The following is a 25,648-nucleotide window of genomic DNA, read 5'->3' on the forward strand; positions in this document are numbered from 1 at the left end:
AATATGCTCTGACAGAAGTCATTTCAGAAATAGGTTAAAAATGTTAAGTACACCGTGGTCTGTGGCTAAATTTCTGTTTCCAATATTATTAGACTGAATGAAACCACATTAAACAAAAGAGACAGGTATACGTCTATGAAAGTAGCGGTGGGGCAGGAGACTGTTAGACTGATTTTGTCATTATTAGCACTGCCTTTTGGCTCTGGCAAACTTTCTGCAGTTTCCAATGCCTGCTGAATCAGCACTCTGCCTGGTATTAGCTATTAACTTGGTCCTAATGCAGCTAACGCTAGCGGCTACTGCTGCTTTGTTTTAATGTCATTAAAATGATGACTTTTAAGTGACTTATAAGATCTGCTGTGTTAAAACTCAAGGACTTTTTTCTACTCTTCTGGATCTTTGCGGGGCAAATTTGCAAACACTGTCGTGCAATCGTCCCTGTAAATACTGAATAACTCTGCCAGTACCGCTGTGTTGTTAGCCTCTTAGCACTGAGGCTGCTCCTCTTCTTCTCTGGTGCACAGCGGGTCCCGTGCCACGGCGCCACCTACTGTTTCAGAATGTGTAGTCTCACGAGAAAGAAAACAAACACCTCTATTATCAATGGATTTTATCGGTTAAATTTTTTTATAGAGATAATAAAAATATGTACAATATATGCAGTATTGACTGATAATTCATCGGTACTGATAATTATCACGAGAAATAATCAGTATGGAATATTCTGTTTTTACAATTTTGGTGGGAAAATGATTAATAGTACTTAAAGGATGAGGGTGACAATTGATCAACTAACATTTATGTTGTTCTTTTACTGTTGGATCCAGGCATCTTTTTAAACAACTGGAACTGACGTTGAAATAGAAAGATACTATTCACATATTGAGACATACTCAAATCTCAAGAAAACTACTAAAACAAATTTCCTGGAGCAGAATGACAATTTGACTACATTCATTTAAAACATCCCAGTTGTTAAATAAATAACTTCACAGAAACTGAAACTCTTCATCAGTTTATTCAGTGAAAAGTTTTGTCTCTGAAAGGTCAGATTTAAAGATACTACCTGAGGTTATCAACTGAAATGCTTTTCTGAACCAACTGTAAAAGAACGCATATATTATAGGGTTCATGGCTGAATTAAAATAGCCCAACCACACTAATGTTTCCAACAATAATTGTGGTATTGAGTTACTTACGTAAGGATTAGTGATGACACAGACAAACAATGGAGTCCAACAAGAAAGAAAAGCCCCCATTACAATAGCCAGTGTTTTAGTGGCTTTGGTCTGACTTTTGTTTGATGTTTTTACTGAGTTCACACAGCCTGCATTCTTTATGTTCTTAAACTGTCTCTGTGCCACCAGAAATATCTTTAGATAAACCCCGAGCAGTATTATTGCGGGCAGGTAAAAGGAAACAATGGAAGAGACTGTACTTGAAATTTTTCCCTGAACCAAAGCACATTGTCCTTCACACATAAAATGATTGTAGTAAAACTCCTCAATTCCCAAAATATTTAATTTCATGAAAATCATTCCAAAACCTATGATGGGTGAAATAGTCCAGCAGAGAAGAATCATGATCAACACAACATTAGTAGATATTCTTGTTCTGTAAAGCAGAGGGTGGCAAACAGCGTAGTATCGGTCAATAGAAATGAATGACAGATTTATGATTGATGCTGTAATCAATGAGACATTAAAACTTAAGCAGATGTTACAGAGGAAATCACCAAAATACCAACAAGACTCTACAAGTCGTATCATGTTGGGGAACATGACAACCATCCCAACAAGGAGGTCAGACATAGCCAGAGATAAAATCAGGTAGTTGGTTGGAGTATGGAGCTGCTTAAAATAAGCGATAGAGAAAGTGACCAGAAAGTTTCCACACACTGTTAGAATGATTATGACCCCAATAATGAAGTAAAGAGTGACACGTAGGGGCATGGGAGAGTTTTTCTTCAAGCACGAATTGTTTCTGGACTCAAAGCAGAATGCTGGCTCCATCTGTTTGAAAAGATAGAGAATTTAGAAAATCAGAAATGGATGAAAACAAAATAGACCGCATTTTCCAATAATGTAGGCATTTTTAATCCTCTCTCTTTCCAAGTTTAAGGTTCTTTTTATCATCCCTGACAAGGGCGCTTTGTGTTCCAGTCAGAAGTACAACATAAATTCATTGGATGTCATACACTCCTCAGGTCAACAATAAATACAGCCTGGATAATACTTAATACAGTTAACTAACAGTGAAATATTTAAAAGAATAAAGGTACAATAAGTTACCATAGCATGAGCACAGTGTCATTCATTAAAGAAGTCAATGGCAGCTTGGACAACTGAGTTTCAGCTGGCAGAATGAATCTGACAGAATGGAAGCAGACTCTGTCTGTCAATATGAAATTCTGCTCAAAAGCAAAAGGGTCAGAAGCATTCACCTGTTTTGTTCAGCATTTGCTCCAAAAAGAAGTAATATATCACAAAACAATATTTCCAGTTTGAAAAGGGATATATCTAGTTGAAACAAAAATTCAAAAGTACAATGTTGTCTGATAAACTGAAAAAAAAAACAACGCACATGGTGTTTCTGCAAACAGCTTCTACTTGCGCTGTAAAGCATTGTGTTTTTTTATGCTCTAGTGATGATTTTCAGTCATCTCTTTTAATTCAACAGATATTTCCAGTCAAACTTTTTTACCAACACTATTCATAGACAAAACCTAACTATTAGCTAGTTTCATTCAGTATGAATTTATAAGCACATACAAATTCTATGAATACCTTCCATGGTTATCGTGATAGCCCCGGAGCAGAATTTGCCACGTACGTGGTTGGCTGTACTAAATAAGCTCACTGTCTCTGAGGCCAGTAAAGTCATAGGTTAAATATAAGACCTTCAGGGAGAGAGGCTGGACAATCTGCATCAACAGGGACAGAAAACAAAGACAACACAGATGAGTATTCCCCCTCAATCCAACAGTGAGTTCAGGGACAAAAGTTTTAATGAGAACTTTAAAAGTTCAGAGAAAGTTTCACAAGTGACAAACAGGATTTTACAATTGATGGATGCACTGACTAAAATCCCTCCATTTTTCATTCTGAGCATTTTAAGTAGAGTTGAGAAATTGTGTCTTAGTTATGTGATTGTCTTTGCTGAAAATCTCTTCATGGCTCTAAATTATCTGTTTATGTGCACACCATCTTTTCAGCATTTTAAACCCAGTTCTTGCCCTCCAGTACTACATCATTACCCTAAAAACAGTGATATATAAAACCAGTAAGGGTGTGACAGTTAACAAAATCACAGTTTGAGTCTTGCCTTGGTTTTGGGTTTACAGTTCAGTATGAGTTTAGTTCATGTGTCAAAAAAATTCTAGTTTTATCTCCTTTGTTACTTTTAACTGACTGTTGTGCAGCTTGAAGGTGGTGCCATGTTTTTTATGACTATCAGTTATAGTGGGTACAATCTGTAGTGTAACATGGGACAAAAAAAAGGAAAACTAAAAAGATGAGAAGATAAGGCAACAAGGAAATAAAAAGACATCTCTTTTTTTGAAATGCTAAGATAGATATACTGTAGATTAAAAGAATGCCTGATGCAGTGCTTGCCACTGCTTGTGTACATTGGTAAAAGACCACAGTTTAGCTTATGTGAACACAGGATGGGAGATTGCAACAAAGCCTGTACAGAGTCACTAAATGCACACTTGAGGCCAGTCTTCTCTGCTTCCACATATCTGCTAACCTTGCAAAGCAGATGGATAAGCCCGTTACTGTGTTATTCACTGGCGAATCCATCTTGTAAAGCTCCAATCTGAACTGTTTGGGCCCAGTTAGAAAGTGACAGGACCAATCAGCGACAAGGGGCAGTACTTTCAGGTGCAGCGGAGCCGTGACGTAAGCAAGCAGCAACAAGAGGCCGGTGCAAATATGACAGAAGACAGTAGCATGGATGCTGCTAAAGTTTTATCAGATATTGATGAAATTTCTTCGTTAAAAGAAGAACAAGTTGTTTTCTTTTCAAAAACGACAGAAGTCGTATACTGACATGTCTACAGTCGTCATGGTTCACATTATGCAGCTCTGTATGGTGTTTACTCCTTGGTAGCGGCTACATCATGGGTTTTGTTGCTCTGACTGGCCCGTAAAGATGTGACAGACAAAAGGTTCATCCAATCACCCTCCAAGTTTTTTTTTCAAAGGCTCTGCCCTTTCTCAGACTCTGTGTATGAATGGTTCTCCAGATGGATGTGTGTCTTTTCAAAAGTTAAACACCATTGACTCTCTAGAATTTAAAACAGAATGGAGATGCTGAGGGATAAAGAAACCAGTATGTTTCACAACTGTACAGCACTGCTGCACTTACTGTCTAATTTTTCTTCTTTGTGTGTTTTGTTTTGCTTGCTTTTTCCTATTTGCTGGTTGTTTAATTGGAGAAGAAGGAGGATGACTTTTAATAACATTTACAGCTTTCTAAAATTTTCAAGGGTCTGAAAAGGAGTTAGAGACCATATCTATATAATAATTTGATTTTGCTTTTCTTAATAAAGAGGTGCATTTATTTCTAAGCTGTTTAAAAGCCAGCCAGTGTGCTGGGTCACCAGTGCGCCTTGCCAAAGCCCATGCTTTGTCCCTTTCTTGAAATATTTTTGAAAGTTCTGTGGTAAACCATGGACTGAGTCTGTTCTTTATCCTAATTCTTTTAAATGAAGCATGTTTATCAATAATTGTAAGGACTGAATTTGAGTAAAACCTGAAAGCCTGTTCAACATTTGATATTTCAGAGGTGTGGTGTATATTGCTTCCGTCGATGTCATTGAGAAAATCCTGTTCATTAAAATTGTTTAAAATTTCTTTTAGAAACAATTCTTGTACTTATTTTTTCCAGTTTAGCACTCCTAACACAGGCAATAGGGTAATGATCACTCATGCTGAGACTAAAAACTCCAGAAAAAGTAATTTTGTCATTTCTGTTACACAAGATCAAATCAATTAGTGTTGATTTGAATGGCTCTTTTAAATTAGGACTGGTGAGTTTATTAATGAGCTGAATCAGGTTTAAACCATCACAAATCTCTTTAAGGTTGTTTGGATCACTTGTTAAGCAATTAAGGTTGAGGTCACCTAAAACAATTAGTTCAGACCTGTTGAGCTCAGACAGTAATTTTGCTGTATCTGAAACTGAATTAGAGATGGCTGAGGATGGTCTATAAACACCCACTATATTAACAGAGTTAATGACAGAAAGATTAATTCTCAATGCAGTAAATTCAAAGGAATATGGTAAAGTAACAGCTGTTAAGATAGTAGATGATAAGACTTCACATTTTTTTGTGGGCACTCAGGATCTCAAGGGGCATCTGGTGTTCAAAGAGTGGCCATGAGCCCAGCCCCATATGCCTGTGCAACATCTGGCTCCCCAAGGGGTCAAGGAGTCATCTTTCCTGGGGCACCATAGCTGCAATTTTAGGATTGAGACCAGAAGCTGATGGTCACTACTAAAACAAGACTAGGCTAAAACCTGGTATAAAGCTGACCGCAACTATCTGGGATGCCTGTTGAAATGCCTAACTGAATTGTGTGTTCTGGCAGAGTCATCCATTTTTGGGGTGCGCAATTGTGCTGTCCCAAATGTCTGTGGGTTGAGAATCGAAGGATCCCAAAAGTGTAAAACAAAGCCCTGTTGGCAGGAAACAGCTAACCTGACACACCAGATAGACTGTTTCATATATCCATTGCATACATATATTAGACTTTCATCTGGGAAAGCTCTCATAAAAAGTTTTTAGGAAAAGCAGTTCTTTTAAAAAATTTTCAAAGGTAATTCGAGGAACGTTCTGTCTGTCACGTTCATGACGGACCAATTAAAGTGGCAAGACAAAATGATGTAGTGCATGCGCTACTCTTGATCTGATTGGCTACCGCCGCCTAAGGTTGTTAATTGTGAAGATTCTTGGTGAATAAAATTGATTTAAAAGCTGGTTGGAGGGTATGCAAGAACAAATTCTCTGCCAAGGCAAACTTTCTTTCTGGCTCTGTGCTCTTTTCTTAAAATGAAAGTGGTCCAGTTCTGATTAACTGCTGCGACAGCCAGTTTTGTAGTACTCGAGGTCTCGTGACTCGACTTGGACTTGAGTGCTGATGAGTTGGACTTGGACTTGAGCTGAAACTGTGCAAGGACTCGAGGATGAAGTGGAGGAGTCGGAACTTTTTTGCTGAGGAAAACTCTTACTTCACCATGCCCCTATCCCCAGAAGCTACAGTCAGTTATTCTAAATATTTACTAGAGACTAGCAGCATAGAAAACATGAACATGGTGTCATTTTGTTCTTGCTTACTCTTGTGATAAACCCAGTGAATACTAAAGAAGACACTGTCTTCGTGTGATCGATTTATTTTGTAGAAATACACTGAGTATTCATCAACTTAATGTGAGGATATTAAAATAAATTGGTGATTGGTTAAGTCAGGGGTGGGCTAATATATTTAAGTTTCTTTGAATATTTTTATGAAGAAAAGTGCCCTTTTTCTAACTTGAGCCCCTGCCCCTTAAAATGTCTGTGCACATCCCTGACACTGGGTATAGTTCTACCTTCCTTAAAATTACTAAATTTTACTCTTTCTGAGTATGTTGTTTTTAAAAGTGAATGTCCAGTTTTACCACACTCTTGGAGTACCCACATTTTTAATGAAAATAGCGCAGCAGAGTTCTGCACACTTTTTAACAGCAACGCCCGACAATCATCCAATCAGCCGACTCCAATGATCTTGCCAATCATTTCAATTCTGCCTTCTTATTCACCCTTGATTTCATTGCTCCACAGACATTTGGAACTAAGTCCTCCAATAAGAGGCAACCGTGGATCATTTACAGCATTTGCAGCCATAGAAGAGAATGTAGGAAAGCAGAGCGTCAATGAAAAAAATCAGGTATCCTCCTGCATTTTAACCTTCTGAAGGATTTATTGAGTACTTCTAATTTTATGGTAAAGGAGGCAAGGAGGAAATATTTTTCAGAACTAATTTTTACCAATTAATACAACCCCAGGTTTTTATTTAAAATGGTGGACCACCTGGTTAATCGAGCTCCTCCAAGTGCCCCTGTGCTGTGCTGTGTCCCCACAGCACCGAAAATGGCACTGGTCAATGTGACCAAAGATCTTTTAATGGTAGCTGACATTAGTATGTGCTCAGTCTTGGTACTTCTGGATCTCAGTGCTGCATTTGACACAAACGATCATCAGATTCTTTTAAACAGACTGAAGCACTAGGTGGGGATTTCAGGTACAGTTTTAGAGTGGTTTTTATCTTACCTCACTGACAGAAGGTTTTGTGTTGCAGCTAACAACCACATGTTGTCATTTTTACCCCTTAGGTAGGGTATGCCCCAGGTGTCAGTTTTGGGACCAGTTTCATTTTTTTCTGTGTAAATGCTTCCCCTGGGGCACACAATACAGAGACACAGTGTTTTGTTTTAGGCAGCTGTACCTGCCTGTCAAAGCCCCTGACCCTGGAAAGTTGAGTGCTTTAAATGACTGCATTGCTGATGTAAAAAAAGTGGATGTCAGAGAATTTCCTGCAGTTGAACACCTAAAAAACTGAGGTCCTGGTAATTAGGTCCCAGCAGATTGCAAAACAGATTCTGCCATTTGCTGGGCCATTGATTGACTACATTACATCAGCTTAAAGGAATCTTGGTATCTGGTTTGACAAAAATTTGAATTCTGAGCTGCATACCACAAAACTTGAAAAGTCATGCTTTCATCACCTCAGAAATAATCTTACATGCTTCTATTTCATCTCGTCTTGATTATTTCAACAGCCTTTTACTGTTCTTAACCAAGAATCCCTAAACAGGTTTCAGATGGTGCAGAACTCTGCTGCCTGGGTTTTAACCAGAACTAAGAAGCATGAGCATATTAAACCTGTTTTAGCATCTTTACATTGGCAGCCAGTACATTTAAGGATCGATTTTAAGACTCAACAGTCTCTGTCCCAGTTACATCACTAACCTTTTAAGTCCCTGTTCCTCTGCACGTACATTGAGATCCTGGCAAAGGCCTTTAATGTGTGCCAGAAGCTCAGCTGAAAACTAAGGGGAACAGAGCATTTTCAGTCTGGGCACCAAAGCTCTGAAACAATCTACCTGAGGAAATCAGGTCAACTGACTGTGTGCTTTTTACCGGAGGGCTTTTCCTGACTTTATGTAAGGGTTGAATATAATATTTTTTAAAAGTATCAGCTTTTTCTTACACTTTGTATCTAATTGGGTTTATGCACATAGCTGGTGCAAAAAAAACTGTTCCTGGAATTTGCTGATTCTAATTTGATCTGCTGTGCATGTCTCATGTTCTGTAAAGCAGGGGTTCTCAAACTTTACGGGGCTAGGGACCCCTTACAGGGCAGAAAATTTTCTAAGGACCCCCAGATAACCCTCACGCTGATTAAACGTATGTTAATTGCTATTTTTTAGTCCTAGATGCTTTATTTTAAAACTCTTCAACCTAAATACAAGCTCTTGTCTAATTAAGTGTGGCTTCTTACTTTCTGCAATCCTTAAACAGCCAAATAAGAAGCTCTCTGTGCTTTTCCTGAGGTTGTGGTCAGGTTCACTATTCGTGTTTTCTGGCGGATGTATTCCTCACCCTATTGTCAGAAAAAATCATTTGTTTTGTCCTTAAACTCTGCATGCTTTGTTACTAGAGGATGCTTTACCTTGGCGGGCTTCATGGCTGTTATACTATTAATGTTTAACAGCGCACTGTCTTTGTACATGCTTGTACATGCATGCTTTACTCTGAAGTTGAAATTTTTGGAGGTTGTCCAGTAGCTTTAAGGCACACCAAGAATACACACTGATATGTAATCTCTATTTCTTACAATTGGGCAGTGTTTATAACAATTTTTCTCAAACTTCCTCAGTAACTATTTAATCTCTCTCAACGTTATTTGGTAGAGGAATCACATACTCTTTGTTTCTTGATTGGAAAGAAACACATTTCCTGTGGAACAGGTCGGTGGGCACTGCATAAACATTCCTGGATTCTGACACCTCAGACATAAAAGTGGAAGCAATGTTCAGTTGACTGTCAGCAGAGCTGTCCACCAGTCTTTACAAGCTCCTAATACACAGTGCAGTGATAAATCGCCTGCTCTGAATACTACCATGCAAAGATTTCTCCATAATTTTCCATCCTGTAACTCCACTGTTTAGATGATCTTTTTTTAGACTTCTGTTACTGCTGGAATGATACAGTATGCCTTTCATAATGAAACGATGATAACAAACACAGTGTTCGACTGTAACACCTAGCAAGTCTTTGACTGCAGGTTTTTCTAATGCTGACAGTTTGCCATGACAGGGATTACCAAAAACCCTGACATTTTTATTAAGGCTAGCTGAATTAGAACTCGATACATTGCTGTTTAGAAGATGTGAAAAAATGTGTTTAACCCCTTCATTAGCATCTGCTATGTACTTTTCTGCTCTTTGTGTTAGACTCCTTCAGCAAAGAAATCTTTTAACTATTTGCTCTGGAACATGTGTTGTTCCATGGAAGTACTATAACCCTGAATTTCCATATACAGCGTGCGCGCCGTGGAACGCCGGCAAATCAAACCGCGGAGCACTTCGCTCCCTCTCTAGTCTATCAGAGCATTTCCATAGCTGGTGCTCCAGACCGGCAGCGGCGCGTGCCTGGAGCGCCACTCCGTTCCACTTTGTTTCAGATACGTTGCAGGTCTATTTCAGCGCCGGCCACTGCCAAACCTCGTAAATTCACTGTCGTTTAGAAAGCACCAACCATGGAAGTCACATGCGTAGAATATCCGGTTCTTTCAAAATAAAACACAATGCACAGACTCCCGATCGTAAATCATCACTATATCAACATTACATCTCCTACATCCTGCAGCGAGAGCAAAGGGTCACTGAGAGGTCAGTGGGTCACAGAGCTACAATGGCATCATTGACGAGGAAAATTTAACTTTTGGGGATATTTGGCCAAAGAATTTTGCATAGAACTTCAGATCCTTTAAGCAAACATTAACCTTTTAACTTCCTAATGTATTCACTCAGTGGAGGAAGCAATAATATCATGGACTTATACTGGAAAGGATGATAAATTAACCCAAAAGGTAAAATAGTCCGCTGTTGACATGCTCTTCCTGCGTGAACTCACCGTTCTCCCGTGATCTCTTCCTGTTGATCAGGGCTTGCATGTCACGGCGCAGCGTGCTAGACTCAGTTCCAGTGGGCGAGGTCGCTCGCCTTTCAGTCGGAGCAAGCCCGCGGTGCATCAGCGCGTGGCGTGCATGCTGTATGTGGAAATTCGGGGTAACAGAGTGCCATTAAATGATTCAAAGAAAAAGGTTGATGTGGCCCACAGAGGGCCCCAGTTCCTAACACTTGCCGCAAGGTGTGTCAGAAGATTGACATTAAATGTCATATTTGCTGCACCATTTAACTTCTCAAACTTTTTAAAAAAGCAAAGGCTGAGCATTTCCTTGTTGAAACTTCACAAAATCTCAATAACCCTAGGCTGTTCTGGAAGACTATAAAGTCACTATCCAGTCAAGCTAAAGGTAGTGTGATCCCCTCATGCATCGTCAAAGACTCAAATAACATCACTGACAAACCTTCAATTTGTTCAATGAGCATTTCATTGCCACTGGGTCCCTTTTTTCTGTTGTGTAAGTGTAGTGGTTGGACCCAGGATGCGGAGACGGAGGAGCAGTTTTAACAGTTTTATTGTGCAGGTAAGTGGGAAAGGGAGGGGGGATTCCAAGAGTCCAAGTGGGTGAGAGAGTGTGCTGAGCTGGCTGCGATGATCTGGGCAGGAGGCACTGGAAGAGGAAAGGAGAGGCACGTTAGAAGCGAGCACAGGTGAACACAAGCACTGGAAATAATTCAAAATCTTCATCAAAGAACACTGGTAAACTTCTCTGGAAATCTCATGAGAGAAGGAGCCTGGAGCTGACGTTTACCGTGAGGTAAGGAAGGTAAGACTCAGGCGCTGTAGAGAGCTGCAGCAGGTCTTAAGTAGTGATCTTCAATGAGTGATTCGCTGCAGGTGTGATCTCTCCACAGCACCAGGGGGGCGGGGTGGATGCCTCAGGAAGAGCAGAGAAAGTTAGCAGCCAGTCACAGCTTCCGGAAACCGAAGTTAACCAAAATAAACGAACTATACAAAGTAAAACACCACATTCGATACCCTAAAGAAATAAGAGGGTAGTGTCCCAGCTTCTTCTGCACATCAGGGTACCGTTAGTCAGTTTACTTTTAGGCCAGTAACTGTTTCTGAGGTGCACAAGGCCCTCAGACTTTTAGATATCAGAAAACCAGCAGGTCAAGATAACCTTGAGCCCCATTTTTTAAAGATAGCAGCTGATTTTATTGCTTTACCCTTAACTTATGTTTTGAATCTGTCTTTAGCCTCTGGTAAAATTCTTCATGTTTGGAAATCTGCTTTTGTTCTCCCCCTGTTAAAAAGAGGGGATCCAATTGTTTTAAATAATTATAGGCCAATTTCCAAACTCCCAGTTTTAGCCAAGATTTTAGAAAGTTTAGTAAGTGATCAACTGAAAGAGTTTTTATTAGCCAATAATATTTTATCAAATTTTCAATCAGGTTTTAGGAAGAAGCACAGCACAACTACAGCGGCTTTGAAAGTTGTCAGTAATTTTATTGATTCCTTGGATAAGAAGGAACACTGTGCAGCTCTGTTCATAGACCTGTCAAAAGCGTTTGACACTGTGGACCATGTGATCATGAGACACAGACTACTTAGTATAGGTCTGTCTGAACAGTCTCTCACTTGGTTTGATAATTATCTATCAAACAGATCGTGGTGAGTGCAGGCTAAAGGCCTCATTTCAAGCCCTTTAAAAATAAGAAATGGTGTGCCTCAGGGTTCAGTTCTGGGATCGTTATTGTTCACCATTTTATAATAATATTGGACATAATGTTCCAAATGTGAACTTTCACTTTTATGCAGATGATACAGTTATTTACTGCTCTGCTCCAATGCTGCATCAAGCTCTGTGTCATTTACAGGATGCTTTTAATACTGTGCAAGTCACGTTTAGGGATTTAAAATTGCTTTTAAATCCCGACAAAACAAAACTCATGGTGTTCAGTAACTCAAAGACCAAACCACAGGACTTACCTTTTATAATTACATCTCAGGGTGACATGATTGAGCTTGTCTCTTCTTACAAATATCTAGGTTTTTTAATTGATAATTCACTGTCTTTTAAGCTTCACATTCAGCAGCTTGACAAGAAGCTGAGGCTGGGTTTTTACTTCAGAAATAAGTCCTGTTTCTCAAAAAAGAGACTTGTAGCTGCCACTCTCTTACCACTGATTGATTACGGTGATGTTTTGTCCATGCATGCATCTTCACAATGCCTTCGCTCTTTGGATACGGTGTATCATGGAGCATTGAGGTTTATTACAAATCTTAAGGCCCTAACTCATTATTGTGACCTGTATTCTCGAGTTGGTTGGCCCGCGTTGTCTGTTCAAAGACAAAATCATTGTTATGTCCTCATTTATAAGGCTATTCTTAATTTGCTTCCCTCTTCTGTGATTATATCAAGTTGAGAACTGTTGGAACTTAAAGTCTTCGCTCGGTCTCCTATTCTCAAGACCTATTCTTGCTGTCTGTTCCTAAAGTACGACTTGAAATGGGAAAAAGGAGTTTTAGATATGTGGCCCCTGCTGCGTGGAACCTCTTGCAGGAGGAGTTGGGCCTGAGGGAGCGGGTCTCTTTAAATCTTTTTAAAAGTAGACTAAAGTTGTTGGAGGATGATGCATCAGTTTATAAATGCTTTGACGGTTGATTTATTTCTCCTCTGAAGTCAAACTGGATACGGTGATCTGCTTTTGTCATTGTTTTGTATCTTTGTCTGTGAATGTTGTCTTTGACTTGCTGCTGTCTTAGCCAGGACACTCTTGTAAAGGAGATTTTTAATCTCAATGAGGCTTTCCTGGTTAAATAACTTTAAATAAATAAAATACTGCAGTGAGAACTGTTTGAGAGCTCTTTCAGCTACTTCAATATCACAGTGTTTCACCTTTTCTCTCAAAAGAATGTGCATTGCAAACACAAACAAAAAAAGGTGGTTCCAGAACTTCTTTAGTAAGGCCCCATTCAGTAAAGGCAGGGCATAGAATAACAGGAATGACCTCCACTCTGATGCTTTCCAATATTTTCTGTCTGCCACAGATCGTGGTACTCTTGTTATCTCAACAGGGGGTTGAATTGCAATGAGCTCTTTGTCAACATGGGCTGATTTTGCTCCTATGTACCACTCTTTGTCATGATTTCTTGAGTCAAATCACAGATTTGCTAGTTGTCTTGTCACACCAAGGCAGACACAATGCTGATACTCTGGATCAAATTCATTTATCATTTGAAATTTCATGAGTTTCATTAATGGTGAAGGTCCTTTCACTCCCATTACAGGACTGTCTGGTGTTGCAGCCATTGTGTGATCAAAATGCTTAGCTTCATTTCTAAGATCCAGTTTTCGGCCTTTCCTTTGTTTGTGTAAGGACCACCACCAACATGGTAACAAAAATCACATCCATAAAAGCCATTAAACTGTTTGGTGTTTCTTAGAAGTGGGCGAGCAACTGAATCTGAACTGCATGTCAGAGCATAAACTTTGGAGACATGTTGTACATTTGCAGAGTCCTTCCATTTAATGTCATTTTTCTAGAATTAGCAGTTCATCAACAAATGGCACCTAAAATGTTAAGATTTTAGGCTTCTTCTCGCCAAACCAGAGACAAGGAAGACAAATATTTGCCTTGCACTCTTTAGGTTCAAGTTCTACAACCTGGCACTGAATAGGCCAAATTTGATACTTTGAACTCCTGAAAACTGGAATTCCATCACAGTTCCAAATTAAAGATGTCATCCTCACCTAATTCACCTGATTCTTTTAGTTTCTGGTACTCTTCTCCACACTGTATATCTGAAATGACATCTGCACATTGCCAGTCTTTTTGAAACTTTGGTTTCTTTCAAGCAATGTTTTGATCTGTGGAGCCAAACTAAGCACTAGAAAGAAACACCCACTTTTTAGACAGCTCTCTGAATCAGTTACTGCATTACAAGCACCACACTGTAGTTCACTGGTATTATTTACCCCAAATAGTTTTCACATGCTGGACAGTAAAAATGGGGGACATAATTTCCATATTGTCCATAAGCTTTGTGAAAAAGGTATGTGGTTACCGGTACCATTCTGGGGAAATGTTCATTGAAAATCTTCAGTAGATGTTCCAGTGACACACCTGTCAGATTGTGCCTTAGTACATAAAACATCAGTCAGATTAAACTTTGTCCCTTTGTCAGTGGAGCTCCAGGATACGCTGGATCATCTCCATCCAACAAAAAAGTTTTTATCTGTGAAGAAATAAAAAAAAGAAAAGAAAGAAAACTGTTACATTCATCTGCATGAAAAGAGATTGCTTATGGATTTACAGAGAAAACATACTGTTCAATAATAAATACTAGTAACCTGTTGGTTTGGCGTCTCTTGCTGATCAGGTGGAGTAGCAGACACATTGCCTTCTGGTTGCTTCTCTAACATGGCCTGGCAAAATATAAATGGAGGCATAAATAATTTCATTTAATTTGTGGTTCTTTTATAGTTTTGACATATGAAACAATACTAGTGCTCCAGAAGCTGAGTGGTAACTACTACAATCTGGTAGTTTTTACATTCAGAAAATGTACCATGTTGCCTTCTGGGGTTGTTAACAGAGAGTTATGCAAATGGAATACGCACTAGCTTTATGTGAAATTGCAGTGATTTCAGGGGAAAGGATGAATGTAGTGCCTATATTCAGTGAATATACAAAATGTTTAACTCCTTGCACAAACCTAGAAAACAAAGGAACTCTATTAACAAATCAGAAACAAGGCTACTGAAAAGCACTAATCCTTGGGTGGATACAAGACAGGACATCTGTTTCTACCAGGCAGTGAGTTCAAACATTAAGCCAAAACTGCATAATAATGCTTTATAAATACAAAATTGTTGGATTGGCGGAATAAAACACCAGATTTAAGTCAAATCAAGCAAGTTAAGCCACATCTGCATAATATGTGCAGTGAAGATCCAACAGATGGATAATATCCAGGAAAATGGTGACTACAGTTTCACATACTGAAGAACTGTGTTAATTGAGGGAAGGCATATGTCACAGCCAACAAGTTCCAATGTAGGCTATAAGTCAAACACCTGTAAAAAACTTTGTTAGCCTCATGTGGAACTACTAATTTGCTTGAATTACAATTTAAACTAAACATGAATGAATACTGGAATCCTACTTTGGAATATTTATATGTAGTCATAATTCTGTGACCAAATAATACCTTGCTGGTGTTCACTTTCAATACATTTTTATTATTGGTTTATTACTATTTTAAGACATTGGTTTTAAAAAATACAAACTACTCTATTAAAATTTTCTGTATTGGTTAAAGGGGTTGTTTTTAGCATAAAAAAGGAAACTAGTAACTTGTAACTATAGTACTTGTGCTTCTGTTCCGATTTGCATATCTTGTTGATCCCCACTTGTGTGAGAAGTGCAGTGTATGTGGAGGGTGGGACTGTCGGCAGGCTGCACAATAATGAAGATACATGGAAATTCTCAAGTGAAGTATTAATGACAATAATGCATGTTTGTGTCAAACACGCATCACACATCATTTTAAGAAAAGACACTGTGCAATTAGGGGCTAGGACAATTATTATTGTCATCACATCTAATTTAATTGAAATGACAATTATGCAGAAACTGTACATGTAGTTTAACACAGCCATTAATATCAACATTTTCAATTGCTGATATTTTAGTACCTCTGACGAATCTCTGTTTGGTCTGTCCTGATGTAGGTGCTCTCTTATTGGACTGACAAGATGCTTTCCTTTCAAACATTCTTCTGATGACTGACTGCTTGCTCCTTCTGTAACAAGGCCCTCATCTGGAACATTCTGATCATGAGAAAGCACATTGATTTATTAAACTATCATGCACATTTAGGATATAATAAACATTACAGATAGAATTCTGGATGAATTAAAACTTTTGAGGAGTAATAGGTATTTTGCAAACCCCTTAATTTTTTTTTTTAGAATGGAAGCATAAAACATAAAGATCACGGTTTTGACCTGTTAGTTAGTTGTGGGAATGTCTCCTGGATATCCCTCCAGAGAAGATGTTTGTTCACTGTTATTTGAAAATAGAATCTGGGGAGTGCAGTTGAAATGTCAGCTTGCATGTAACACTATTTTCAATTCATGTTGTTGAATGAAAAAAAAGGTCTACCTTTTTCAAGACCTTGTGAGTCTTACAGGATGCGTAACTGAGGTATTTCTTGTAATTTCTTCTGCAGTTTAAAGTATTCTGCAATGAGCAAGACAGTCCTTGTGTTTAGATTTACAAATGATCAATCTTCTTCTATAATCATGCTTAAATAATCACTGCTGTTGTTGATATTAAAATAATTGCAAAAGCTCAAATACCTCCTTTTCATTTGCTATTCATCTGTATTTGGTTGCCCTTGAAGGTAGGCTTGATTCATTTAGCAGATATTCTTTTTAATGTCTTTTGGGTGCCATGGCTGTGGGCAGTTTTACTGTTTTTCCCTAAGCCTAGTAAAATGCAGAGGGCACGGGTAGTGTCCTGGATAAAACGTCATTGTTACATTTACTCCAATTAGGTTTGAAACTAATACAGAGCCTATTGCAATACAGCACGTGCGCATGCGTGCATGGACATCTACAAGTGTTCAGCATCTAGAGTGTTGCCGCTGATTGGTGACCACCGAATGAAACCTGCTTGAATGCTGCTTACAGACCCTGTAAAGTGAAAATAAATCTGTATTTGGGTTTGTTGTATGACATGTTCCTGTGTTATGAACCTCCAGGTCAAATTTCAACCAAACAAAACATCTCTGTTTGTAAAATTAAGCTTCAAAATCATGAAAAATGAGGCAGTAACATCTACTCCAGGATGGTGTGGGCGTGTCTGTTGGATGAGCTGAAGCCCCGCCCACTGTACTACTGCTCTGTGATTTTATATTGTAGTGTTAGAGGGACAGGGTCATTCCCATGAGCCCACACGTTGGCCCCGCCCACACGAAACCAAGCCAGTAAAGAGGTGAAAAACTTTCTAACAGTCTAAATCCAGAATTCAGTCCCATGTAGATCTCAGTGTTTTCACATGTTTACAGCAACCAGATTCCAACATTTCTAGAGTGTTAAGACACAAATTTTGGATTTCACTTTACAGGGTTTTTAAGGAAACGTCATCATCATTGAGTTACAATAGCACAGTTCAAGTTTGGGATGTTTTATTTTAGGGACAAGACAATTCACGTCAAAAGTACTGACACTGTGACACCTTAGTACAGACAGCAGCTTGTTCAGATATTTGAGGGGAGACAGATTGATCCAAGTGTGCTGGGCCACCAGAAAAGCACCTCAAAACAAGGTGGCCGCAAAACTGCTCCGACTCAGAGGTTTGTACTGTTGTTGTATGGTGTGAAGTATCTTTTGAATGACTATTCTTTGTACAATGACTAAACAAGTTAATAGGCAAACTCATTCACAAATTCAAGGACTCAAGTTCTTATGCATAGAAATCAGATTCGTATTCGTGACTGCTTGAAGTCATAGCTCTTAGATCCACACTCACATAAAAACACTTGTAATTTGCTGACTCGTATATACAAAACCATTTTTGGGGGTACAAAGCATTTCTTTATGCATAAAGTTTTCAAACGCGGATATGAAGTGTCAAAGTTATGCATACCGACTTTTGACAGCGATGGTACACCATTTTAAGAAAGGTGAAATAAGCAGACACTTTCCACCTCAAAACGGTTTCTCTGACACAAATCAGTCCATCCACAGTCCAGCCAACCATATAAAAGTTAGTAGTGAAATATTAACACTTTAAGCACAGCAACTTTACCTAAATCACCGCATTTACAAGTTCAATTTGTTAAATTAACAAACACACGATGGTTCTGTGTAGGGCCTAAAAATAATGTCTGTTCAATTCTAAAAACACACCAGCATAAAGAAGCAAACCACCATAAAAGACCTTAAAAAACCCGTAAACTCAATTAAAAGCCACTAAGATAAAAGAACACTGAGGTACAAAGCTATAAAAAAGTCCCTTATGCCAATTAAAGCAGTGCCTGGGTAATGAGTGCTAAAGGGCGATAAAAATGTCCTGTGAAGGTACTTAACTGAAAGAGGGGTGCATAGCAACCACACCCCTCTTTCATCCAGCATCGCTTCCCCTCACGTCTGTCCACCAGCTCCTCTCCACGGCCTCTTGGCACCCCAGCAGCAAGTCCCAATGCTGGCTTTCCTCTCTGCCCAGGAAACAGCGTGGCTCCGCTATCTGCCCAGGCTGGAGTGGATTAAAAAAGTCCTTTTAGCCAACTAAAACAGTGCCGGGATAATGAGAGCTTAAGTTGACATAAAAGTCCTTGTGAGGGTACTTAACTGAGAGAGGGGTGCATCGGGACTACACCCCTCTGTCATCAAACGTCACTTCCCCTGACGTCTGTCTAGCAGCTCGTCCACACGGCCACCCTCTTGGCACCTTTGCAGCGACTCCCCACGCTGGCTCTCCTCTCTTCCCAGGAAACAGCATGGCCCCGCTATCTGCCCAGGCTGGAGTGAACCCACCGAACGGCCCTGGCTGCTGCCCCTCAGGACAGTAGGGTCTTCTCTGCTTCAGGGTGGCTCCTCGTGTTGCTGCTTTGGCGTTGCTCTCTCCCGTTCTTGCTGTTCCCTCTGTGGTCTGTCCATAGACTGTAGAAAGAATTGGACAAATCCCATGTGACGTCAGTCGTCTGCTTACAATATGCAGACTCAACTGGCTTTTGAAGCCCATTCGTGGAGGCTTCCGTATTGAAATCGCGCTCTCAACCAAACTTTAGATCAACCTTACAGCCCGCCCACTAGGCACGACTTCCTGTCAGCCTGCTAGCTAGCATTCCGGTTGAGAGAAACGGAGCCTCTGCCTGCTGAGCTATCCGTCAATCAAATGAGACGTGCCAATCACCGTGAAGTGAGGTTTATCCTAAATATAATCCAAACGATCGTGGTACAAAAAAATTCAAACCCCCTACAGTGGGAGCACAATAAGACAATAGCTAATGAAACACGTTTGGTGTTTTGAACCAGGCTGTAAACCAGTTTATTTTGTGTGTCAAAACTGGCTGTTTAATATGTGTGAAGACGGAACTTCCAGGTTTCCTGCAGCCAGCCTCAAGTGGGCAGTCGCGGTATAGCAATTTTTTGCACTTCTGCATTGGCTTCATGTTTTAGGACCGGAGGTTACCGCTTGGGTCTGTCTTTTGTCTGCTGCGCTGCTGTCCTTTTCAGGTGTGTGCACTCTGGCTGCGAACACCGGTCTCCCATCAGCCGATTAGAGGGATACTTCAGGGGCTGTCGGAAAAGTCACTACATAACACTAAAAACACTCTTGATAAAAACACAGCATGCATAAACGCTAAAAAACCAACCCCATCACATAAGTATTTACAAAATGCAAGAAAGTAAACTAGAATTACTCCTAAGTAGTCATTTGCCTCCACAAACCTGTCAAGTGTGAGTTTACATCCATGTCTATCTATTGTCATATAGCATTTGGGGCCTTATCTTCCACTTCTTATCTTGTCTCACTGCGCTGCTCCTGTGTGGAAGTGCTAAATTAAACAGTGATCTCTCTCTGTGTACCTCAATGCCACACGTTAGGCTACGATTTAATCGTCTTCATCCCAGAGAGTTATTTCAGAGGTGCAACCTCTACTTTTTTTTTCTTGTTGACATTAAATGTACCAATGACTTCTTGTTTCAGTTGGCTGTCAGTCAGCCAAGAGCTGACAATGGTACCTAGCTAAGGCTTGCCAGAAAACATAAGGAGTGTTGAGTGTGTCTGTGTACTGTTTTTTGACTCTGATCCATTAAAACATTGAGGGACACAGCACTGTGTCATCTCCAAAAAAGGAGAGCTAGCCAAAGCACTGGCAATTTAACCCCGGTAATACATAACAACTTAACAAGCGGATTATTATCATTGTTGTAAAGCGTACTTAATCCAATATACCTGCACAGTGCACTCAGGGTAGGATCACAGCTGTCAGATGGTCTTTAACAGATCAGTCAGCAGGAGTTGGAGAAACTGTTGGGTGCGTTTATCGGGATCCAGAAAAACAAGGATTAAACAGTTATGATCTATAACTAAAAAAACAGACAATATATCTGACCATGAAACCGGCCTGATGTTACCGAGGTCACTAAAATTATTAATAAGCCATACTGTTAGGTTTTGATAGCTTATTGTAAGCTTAGTTAATAGCGATCATCTGAGACACAGTGTGAAACAACATTAGTAAGTGGAAATGACAGCAAGACTCAGTAGAGACTCTCACAATGAAATGACACATTGGAGGCGATTTTTGACCTGGTAGGAGTTTTCACTGGCCTGCTGACCACCAGGTCTCTACAGATGTGGAGGAAATGTCCTGTGTCAGTCAGTAACGTGCTCTCGCTCAACCCTTTCGCGACAACGAACTATAGATTGGGTCAGGATAAAAGGGCTGGAAGGCCCAACTAAATAGATTGGCCTTCAGAGCAGCCTAGTGGCCATTAGGAGTACGTGATCTACATGCAAGAGAAGGAGAGGAATATGTTGGGTCCTTGTTTATTGACTTGTTTTATTGTGGTTCTTATGTCGTGATTGTAGAATTGTACTGCTGTTACTGACCACATATCTTGTATTTATATGAGGCATGTACTAGTAAGTAATAGTTGGTTCCCACTTAGTGTTTACATTACTGTTTATTTAGTATATGGTTGACCTTTTATTCTTCCTTTTTCAACTATACAGCATACATTATATTGATATACACTCCTTTTGGGCCCTCATATTTTGTTTGTTTATATACAGACAGTGTAAATGTTGAATGTTTATTCTCTTGTTTTTTCATTTATGTATGTGACTCAGACCATGTTTACATAGTATAGAGCACAAACAATACATCAATAATTATATCAGTACAAGAATCATATTATGCAGTAAGAATTTGTACAACGCGCTGCCTAGTTTTCACCACAGTAGTTGTGAGCATAAACGCAGGTAGACGTTGGAGAAGATTTCTTCTTTGTGTGTTGATATTAATCTGCTAGAAACGTGAAGAAACTAAGTTGGGTTGGCAGCAGAGAATGAAAAGGTTCAGCATTTAATTGGAAATGCTTTATGCTTACATTTTTGTTAAATAAAGTCACAATGAGCCTCTGGCTGCACATGCAACATTTCCACCAAGCGGTCCGGCTCAGTTCTGTGCGGAAAAGCACGCATTTTTTTGTGTTTCCATAGAGCAAAAGTTGGAAAGGGTCCCAAAAAACCGACCCATACGGTCCCACTTTTCGGCACCCTTCCGTAGGGGTACCAATCTTACCTATCCATACTAAAAAGGTGGAGCTACACACACAACAATAGGGGCTGCACTGACGTCACGTCAGCACATGACTCGGCTGCTCGCCTGCGGGCTGCAAACATGAAAGTCTGCGCTGTGAGAAGCGGGCGAAAACGGGAGAAAAACGGACTAATATCTGCCTAAGTGGGAAATATTTGGACTCGACGGAGATCCAAACTGTTTCCTTGTCTATGGATATTGCTATCTGGCCACAAATCAAGTTTCCTAATGTATATCTGGACCTGATTTTAAGTACACCAAGCATGAAAACATCGCTTTTTGGTTGTTGTTGTTGATTATTTTAAAACGAGATCAGCGCACCCTTGATTTCTGACTTAATCTAGCTTGATTTTAACACCAGCTAAACTTTTCCTTTATTGTTAATTTTAATTAATTAATTTTAATTCTGCAAATTCTCACAGTACAGCCCTAAACTTTCATATTTTGTCATATAAACTGTTATAGACTAGATATATTCAAATATTGACGTAGCGTTACGACTCAAACCGTCTCTGTACACGTAATCCATCAGCTGAGAATCTGTACTGACAGTGATTAACATCATTAAAATGTAGTTATTTTTTAAAAAAGCACTTTGATTTATCACTCATACTTTCTATAACTCTGCAGCTGGACCAACAGACTCGCGCTGTCTGTGACATGCATGCTTTTACAGCCTGCCCACCAAGTGAGAGCACAGGTGTCTGTGGAAACGCAAACTATTTTGAGGTTTAGTGTACCAAACCATACCGAACCGAACTGAATCAAACTGGACCCCCTGATGGAAACATGGCTTTATATATACTGAGTCATCTGCCGGCTCCTCTTCTACTCTTTGGCGCACTCCCTTCTGATTGGTGGATTGGACCATCAGACCTCCATGCCAATCAGGCTTCCTCTGCGCAGGTGGATGTGATCCACTAACGAGCTCCTGCAGCAGTGGCAACCTGAGAGCTACGATGGCACTCAAACAAGAACATGTGCACACACACAAGAACACTCACACACACTCAACAAGGAGAGGAGGTAAAATCCCCAGACAGTGGCGGCCGTAACACCCCTCCCTTTAAGATACAAACCTACATTATGTGGTTTGTTACAGACATGCACAGTTTACAAGGTCATCCTACAATCCGGACAGTGCATCTGCAACAACATTTTCTGCACCCTTTTTGTGCCGAATCTTTAAGTTGTGGTCTTGCATAATCAGTGCTCACCACATGAGTCGCTCGTTGTGGTTATACATATGCTTAAGGAAAATGAGTGGGTTGTGGTCAGTGAAGACCACCACTGGCAGATGACTAGAACCTACGTATACCTCAAAGTGCTTGAGTGACCACAACAAAGCAAGTGTTTCCTTCTCTATAGTCGAATACTTAACCTGGTGTTTGTTAAATTTACGAGAGAAATAACACACTGGGTGGTCGACTCCATCAATATCCACCTGCAACAGGACGGCCCCTGCTCCCGTGGCAGAGGCATCTACCTCTTGTTTAAAGGCACAGGAGAAGTCGGGAGCTGCGAGGACGGAGGCGTGGCTAAGGAGGGACTTAGCGCTGTAAAAAGCATGCTGACAGGTAGAGGACCAAACAAAGTCAACTTTGGGGCTCATCAGCGCAGTTAAAGGCTGAACAACGGAAAAAAAGTTACAGCAAAAACTTCGATAATATCCTGCCATGCCTAGAAAATGACGCAAGGCTTTGCGCGGACCGGAAAATCATTGATGGCAGATACCTTGGCAGTAAGGGGTTTGACTGGGCCCTGGCCCACCTGTCTCCCCAGGTAGGTGACAGTGGCTTTGCCGAAGTCGCACTTTGCAAGGTTTAAGGTAAGGGAGGCGCGTGCAAGGCGAGCCAACACCTGTTCAAGGATGTGGAGGTGCTCCTCCTACGTCATGGTGTACGCGATTAAGTCAACCAAATGCGCGTTACAGTAAGGCAGGCCGGACAGAACGGTATTAACGAGCCGTTGGAAGGTAGCAGGGGCATTGTACATACCAAAAGCCATAACTGTGTACTGTAGGAAACAGTCCGGAGTCACGAATGCGGAGATCTCAGACCCCCGCTCAGTTAATGGGATTTGCCAGTACCCTTTAAACAAATCTAATTTGCTGACATATTTCGCGGAGCCGAGAGTATCAACACAGTCTTCCATTTTGGGAAGAGGGTAAGAATCGGGAACAGTTACAGAGTTAACTTTACAAAAGTCTGTAATAAAGGAGAAACCACGAGTGGAGTGGCAGTGGGATTTGGTTCACGCATAAAATACGACTTTAACATATTTATGTGACAGACACGAGTTTCACGCCTTCTCTCCAGTGCAGCAATATCATACTCAGTGTCACTGAGGCATTCACAGACCTCATAAGGGCCAGAAAATTTGGCGGAGAGAGCGGAGCTAGGAATAGGTAATAAGGCCAACACTTTATCACCGACATTAACGTGGCGAGAAACCGCAGAACGGTCATAATGATGCTTCATCACATTTTGGGTGGACAAAAGACACTTTTTAGCTAGTGAATTTGCACGGTGCAAACGCTCATGAAATCTACTCACAAAATCAAGCACGTTTTCCTCACTAGAGGTTTTGGAGGAGGGGAATTTTTCCTGGGACTTGAGTGGACCACGGCGTGTGTGGCCAAAGACGAGCTCTGCCGGACTAAATCCTAAGGATTCTGGGACAGCATCACAAGCAGCAAATAACACAAATTCCTTCATCCCAACTCTTAACCTGTTTCTAAGAAATATTTTCGGAGCATAGACTTTAACGTCTGATGCCAGCGTTACAACGCTCCCCGGGATTCAGGATGATAAGAACTAGACACGGAGTGTTTCACATTTAAGGTTTTAAGGACTTGTTTGAAAAGACGCGACTGAAAGTTTGTGCCTTGATCCGTTTGGATTACACAAGGGAGGCCAAATGTGGAGAAGAATTTGGTCAGTGCTATGACTACAGAGCTGGACGTGATTTTACACGGCGGGATGGCCTCAGGGTAGCGGGTGGCAGCGCACATAATGGTCAGTAAATACTGATTTCCTGATTTAGAGCAGGGCAATAGACCTACACAGTCTATTATTACGCACTCAAAGGGCTCACCTTTGGCAGGAATAGGATGGAGTGGAGCAGGTGGAATGGTTTGATTAGGTTTACCCACTAATTGGCACACATGGCAACAGCAACAAAATTTAGCAACGTCAGATTTTAACCCCAGCCAGAAGAAATGTTCGAGGGTCAATTTGTAAGTTTTGTTTACACCCAAATGACCCGACTATTTACTTCCATGAGCAATAGAGAGCACATGCTGCTGATACACAGAAGGCACAATGATCTAATAAACATGACTACATTCAGAATCAGTCACTGAAGGAGACCATTTACGCACCAGGATTTCTTTATTAATAAGATAGGCCCAGCGTTGCCAGATACAGCTGATAGTTTCCAGCCATAAGGTGTATTAGCTCACCTTTAGATGCTGGGAGTTGCTCCTTTAACAGCCGTAACAAACATGTATAAATTCATCAACGGTGGATACTTCGTGTGATAACGTCGGCACATAACGTATCCGTGCCCAGGCCTGGATGCGTTGAGCGTTGTAAGTGAGCCCTTAATGACTTTTTCTGTTTATATAAAAAAGCTTTTGTTATTTGTGATGGATGAAGATTTTATTGGCGCTTTTAAATTTCATGCTGGTGGTGCTTTTTTCTGTTAAGAGCTCCAGTTATCCTGGTTTTAAAAAGTTAGTCTGGAGAGCTGACTGGTACCACAGTACCAAATCTCTCCTGCTTTCTCTCACAAAGATGATTGCACATTTCCCTTTGGAACAGCAATAGTATGCTTAAGTCTTTATTTACTCATGTTGGCACAAAGTGGTGATTACTGTCTATATTATTTGAAGATCCCGGGACCTAACTGACTCTAATTGATTAGAATTTTGTGAGGTCACTGTGACCTCACAAAATTCCTCTCAACCTTAACCTTTCTTCCTCATCCTCGTTGATGCCGCATATGACACACAAACGTGATGCTCACGTGCACACCTACTTTGAAGCGCATGCTAACATGTTGGTTGTGCAGATTGCAGACTTCGGACTTCAGTCTGTTGAGGGCAAAAGTTTCAGA

General features: G+C 40.4%; 1 protein-coding gene across 1 annotated transcript; it reads right to left on the reverse strand.

Annotated features, from left to right (window-relative positions):
* Positions 1–1,016: 1,016 nt before the first annotated feature.
* LOC121522515 (trace amine-associated receptor 1-like) lies at positions 1,017–24,542 on the reverse strand. Its single transcript, XM_041807021.1, has 6 exons — positions 24,435–24,542; positions 23,264–23,416; positions 22,931–23,156; positions 18,646–18,857; positions 18,343–18,450; positions 1,017–2,012 (listed from the first exon to the last, which is right to left on the reverse strand). The coding sequence occupies exons 1-6, from the start codon at positions 24,540–24,542 to the stop codon at positions 1,017–1,019; spliced, it is 1,803 nt and encodes a 600-aa protein (XP_041662955.1).
* Positions 24,543–25,648: the final 1,106 nt, after the last annotated feature.

Source organism: Cheilinus undulatus, linkage group 2, assembly GCF_018320785.1.
Source record: "Cheilinus undulatus linkage group 2, ASM1832078v1, whole genome shotgun sequence".
In the NCBI taxonomy this organism is placed as follows: domain Eukaryota; kingdom Metazoa; phylum Chordata; class Actinopteri; order Labriformes; family Labridae; genus Cheilinus; species Cheilinus undulatus.